General features: G+C 31.3%; 1 protein-coding gene across 1 annotated transcript; it reads left to right on the top strand.

Annotated features, from left to right (window-relative positions):
- Positions 1–3,304: 3,304 nt before the first annotated feature.
- Positions 3,305–3,844, top strand: LOC124890257 (cysteine proteinase inhibitor 5-like). The gene has a single exon (XM_047402095.1). The coding sequence runs from the start codon at positions 3,337–3,339 to the stop codon at positions 3,736–3,738; it is 402 nt and encodes a 133-aa protein (XP_047258051.1). The 5' UTR covers positions 3,305–3,336; the 3' UTR covers positions 3,739–3,844.
- Positions 3,845–5,265: the final 1,421 nt, after the last annotated feature.

Here is a 5,265-nt window from a genome sequence, read left to right as displayed (position 1 = left end):
AAGCTACACATACTCACCGTATTTTGGCTCAAGGAGTTCGCTACTACGTTCGCCTTTCCTAGGTGATACAAGATAGAGATGTCATAATCCTTAAGCAACTTCATCCACCTACACTGCCTAGAATTAAGCTCTCTATGGGTTATAAGTTATTGAAGACTACGATTCTGTGAAGATATCACAATGCATGCTATAAAGATAATGCCTCCAAATATTAAGCACGATAACTACCATGGCCAATTTCAAATCATGATTGGGGTAGTTGCGCTCGTGCACCTTTATCTACCTCGATGCATAAGCAATAACTCGGCCTTGTTGCATTAGAACACAACCTAAACCAACACCTAAAGCATCATAATATATGGTTAATCCCTCACCCTCAATAGAAAGAGCCAATATAGGAGTTGAGGTGAGAAATGCCATGAGTTTTTCAAAGATCTACTCACACTCCTTGGACTATCGGAAAGAAACTTTCTTCTAAATCAATCTGGCCATCGGCGATACAATAGTAGCAAAACCATCAATGAACTACCTATAATAATTGGACAAACTAATGAAGCAACAAACCTCAGTCGAAGATGTAGGCTTGGCCTAATCACGAGTTACCCGTTTGATTTGATTTTCAAGATAAGTCTCGATAAAAGTCCAACTTTGGTAAAAATATTCATTTAAGTAAAAAAAATTTATAAGATCTCGTATATTTAAATATGAAAATGTATAATCATCACTTAAATAATAAAATTAACCCAAATAAATATTTCAGAGAGCATATATTCAGATGAAATAAATATTTTAATTTTTTTAAAAACTGAAGAAACTCATAATTAAACTGTAGGTTTCTTCGCTGTAGTCTTGTCTCTAACCTCCCTTAAATAGTTACAGTTTTCCATGGTGTACTACTTATACAACTTTGATCATGTTAATATTTGTACATTGTTATACTAGTTCTCTATTGTATTCCTTTTGTGTCCTAGACTCCATTATAAGTGCGACTATCATGTTTACATTGCGCCATGGTATTTCATTTGGAAAGTGGTTATTTATTGCGTACGTGATTAAGTTGATAAATATTTTTCCCTAATCCTTTCCTAGCCCTCTTATGTATGAACTCCCACACCAAGTCCATCGACTCCCATCTCTCACATCCCAGTCAAATCCAACCTCCATTGAGTCAAGTTTCATTAAAGTCAAAAATTGAACTGATATACATGAGACAACACTAGTATACAGGCTGGTATACACTTATATACAGCTGACATACACTGGGAAGCAGCTACTATACACCATTATATGGTATATATAAAAAGTGGAAGCAAACATGCTGATTTATTTGCTGATATACAGAGTATATGCAATGGTATACAGAAAATGCTGGAAAAAGAGATGTTGATATACAACTTATATACAAGAATATTATGGACCAAGTCCATGAAAAACCAAGTCCAAAGTCTGGACAACATCTTATGGGCTAAAAGAAAGGGGCCCAATTCTAACCTTTTACTTTATTTGTAATTTATTTCAAACGACTTATATTAACTCTTAACATTTAATTATTTAATCTAGTGGTTTCCTATATTGTTTTCCTTCTATTTTATCTTGATTTTTTTACTTAATCTACAATTTTTCTCACCTAATTCATATTTTAAAATGGATTAAATTGGTTCCTTCAGCTTTTCCTCCTAAAAGAAATATTCTAAAATTAAGTATTTGATTCTGGGATGACACTTGTTGAGTTCACATGACTAATAGTTTATTTGAATTAAAGTAATTTTCTTCAAACCTAAGAAACTATTTTATTTTAAAAAAAAAAATCGACTTTCCATAATTAATAAATACTTTTAATTTAATGTTCTCATAACATCATTTTCCAAAGATATTATTTATAACAAAATTGACTTGCCCATAATAATAAAATGATACAAATAATAAAACAATAAGAAAATAATTTTATAATCTTCTTTATTTTCCTCTTAAATCCAAAATTTACAATTTAGTTTAAATGAGTCTTTCTCTAATTAGTAGAATATTTCTCCTTTGAATAAATAAGTTTTATTTTAAATATGCAAATAAATAATTTTGAAATTTTCTATAAAATCAAGTATTTACAAAATCGGTCATTTTTAAGTTAGTCAAAAATTATTTTGTGAACCATTTTCAAACGGATGCTCTAAGTGCCTTCAAAACCTTCTTAGGGCGTTAAATGAACCCTTACTCAATTTCTCTTATTTCAAGGATTTATATCTATTTTTGAATCTTTAATTTTTTTTTTAAGTTTTCTTAATATTTTCTAAAAAAATCAAGTGACAATTTTATAATTTTCTTAAAATTATTTCAAAATTTTCTTAAAGTTTTTTCGAAATAGTTTTTAAAAGGTCAAAACGATTTTCTTTTTTAATGAAATTCAAAAAAGGATAAAACACATTTAACTAGTGAATTAAAATGGATAATGTTGTAATAACAGGTAACTAAGAATAGAGATAAGAATGTTGATGAAAATCTTAGACTCTAAGCAAGAAGATGAGATGAACATATATTTTCTTCACAATCAGGATGAATCCCCAAAATCGCAGCGGCAACCTTTCTATCTCTATTCAAATGGGATATGAAGAAAATCTATTTTTGGATTGTCTAATTCTTAGGTCTCTTCCTAGTTTAACCGCAGCCCAACAACTTGACCAACCTGTGGGCTATGTGTTCACAAGATTATTTGTCATATTTTTGTTTATAGGTACCTTAAGAAATTCTGTGTTAACGCTATCATACTCTTATTTTCTATTATTAATCATATAAAATATTAATCTCTCTTCAATAGATGTCTCTCTTTAATCTCTTTTCAATAAATAAAAAGAGAGTTACTCCAAGTCATCACAATATTAGAGTATATTATGCTCTTCATTTAGATTTTCTATGCTAATTAATTAGTATTGCTTATTCCTCTAAGAAAAAATGGGAAAAATATGTTCAATTATATCTTGAATTTATAGAGCAATGACTATCTTGGACCATTTACTTTTATTAAAAATGACAAGTAAAATGTTTCAGCGAGAGTATCTGATTATGATAAATATGTGTCAAATATAGCATTATTTAGTCAAATCAGTAATAAATTTAGAAAATTCTAATAACTATGAGTGACTTAATAGTTAAATTTTCATCATAAATAAACAAATCAATAGATAATTCACAAATCAATGTGCCTTTATCCCTCTTTGATTGTAACTTAAATTTTTTAAAAAAAATCATTATAGTTCTCCACTATAAATAAGACCACCCAATGAACTCTTTTCATCATCAAAAAATAATTTATATTGTTCATTCAATCTCTTCTTACAAAGAAAAATGGCTATCAAATTCAATCACATTCGTTGGACTCTTTTAGTGGTAGTTGTCACTGTTCTCCTCCATGTCTCCGAAGAACGCAGAGATTGGGAAGAAGGCTCAGACTGGAAACCCTTAACTAATATAACTGAAGAGGTGACAGAGATAGGAAAGTTTGCAGTGGAAGAACACAATAAGGAGGCAAAAACAAAATTAGAATTTAAAGAAGTAATGAAAGGAGAAAGCAAAGTCGATAAGGGAATAAATTATTATTGTTTGGTCATCTCCGCCAAGGATGGTGATTTGCCACATAAATATTTGGTCAAGGTGTGGGTCAATCCTGAAGAGAAATCTAAGAAGCTGACTTCCTTTGGAGAATGTAAAATAGAAAATGGAATGGGTGCAAATTGTAATTTAACTTAAATTTAGTTGATAAAGACACTAGATTTGGAAAAACATCCAATCTTTAAAAGAAATCTAATGTAATTTCTAGAAGTTAATGACATCAATGAAATAAGTCTTTAGAGTTTGACTAATCTTAAACTTTTTGGTATTCACTAGTGCGATGATTTAGAATCACACAATATAAGAAAGAATAACTTTTTAATTATCAAAAGTTTCTTCATTCTCAAGATTTGAACTAGAAACGTCGGGTTGATCTCCCTCTTTTTATTTTGTGCATCTTTTTCCCATATTTTTTGTTGGTCAACGAGAAATCAAGTGAATTGATTTATATTTTCTTACTACTAATGAGTCAGCATACTTAGATTTATGTTGCATAGTGCCTATTAAAGACAGAAGCTTTTCCGAACTACTAAGCTTTTTCCATACCCATGATTTGAACTAGAGGCCTCTTGAAACAACCATAGTTATGAATTTTTAATCTATTTTAACCATTTTGTCCTTCTCCGTATTTTCTACATGCTGTTTGTGAGTTGTGGGGATGGCTGGCACGGTCCTCGATACATTTTGGGTGATTGGGGAATTTGAGACTACTAAAGGCTTCAAAATCCATTAGCTTAAATTTGATCAACATATTGAGTTTCGGATACTAGATGACAATTCAAACAGTTCCATAAGATGTCGATTTTGGGTTAGGCGCATAGATAGTTCTGGTCCCAAGCCTTTATTTTGCACTTTGACCCTTCTTTCAAAAATTAGTTAAAATAAGCCCAAAAAGGGTCTCAAAGGCTAATCTATTGTAAATGACCTCTTTTATAAAATATGATGGTTTCATTGGGTTGGATGTCAAAAATAACTTGGAAACATGATTCATTTATTTCTATGGTGTCAAGAATAAATCCTGAGGATTCGATCGGGACTATTTTCCAAAAACCCAATTGTTGGTTTGCAGTTACTTGTGTAGCATCAGAGATACCATCGTGATCGTGTGGCCAAATGTTGCGATCTTGACCATTGATCAAGTAATTCATCACGATAAAGAGGAGGGGGTTCTGTGGTCACGAGGTCCAGCTACGTAATCACGATGACTAGCTTAAATGTGGGTTAAATTTGACCCTCACAATCTTAATGTAGAGGCCAAAATCGCGAGAAGGTATTTACATAATAGTATAAATACCCCATTTTCTCAATTTTCACCATTGTTGGACTTATAATCTATCACAACCCGAGGCTACCCCCTAGTCGCGACATAGTGCTCAAGGCCGCAAGTGACCCTAAGCTAACCCATGGTACCTACTGTGACCACTGAATGAAAAGAAAGTAAAACATATATGCGGAAAATAAACCAAATGAGATATGTTTAATCTGAATACTGAAACATATAAAAGGCAGATCTAAAGTAGCTAATAAAAACACCAAAACTATACTGCCTATCTGAACAACTGATAATAACTGCAAATTAAATTACCGTCTAACTGTTTGAAAGTCTCTAAGAATCATAAGGAGTTGATGGGACAAACCCCAACTAACTCCAACTAAATGAATGAA

The sequence above is a fragment of the Capsicum annuum genome, unplaced genomic scaffold (genome assembly GCF_002878395.1).
Source record: "Capsicum annuum cultivar UCD-10X-F1 unplaced genomic scaffold, UCD10Xv1.1 ctg1489, whole genome shotgun sequence".
In the NCBI taxonomy this organism is placed as follows: Eukaryota; Viridiplantae; Streptophyta; class Magnoliopsida; order Solanales; family Solanaceae; genus Capsicum; species Capsicum annuum.
The sequence above is the reverse complement of the archived record's forward strand: the minus strand, read 5'-3'. Positions and strand labels throughout refer to the sequence as shown.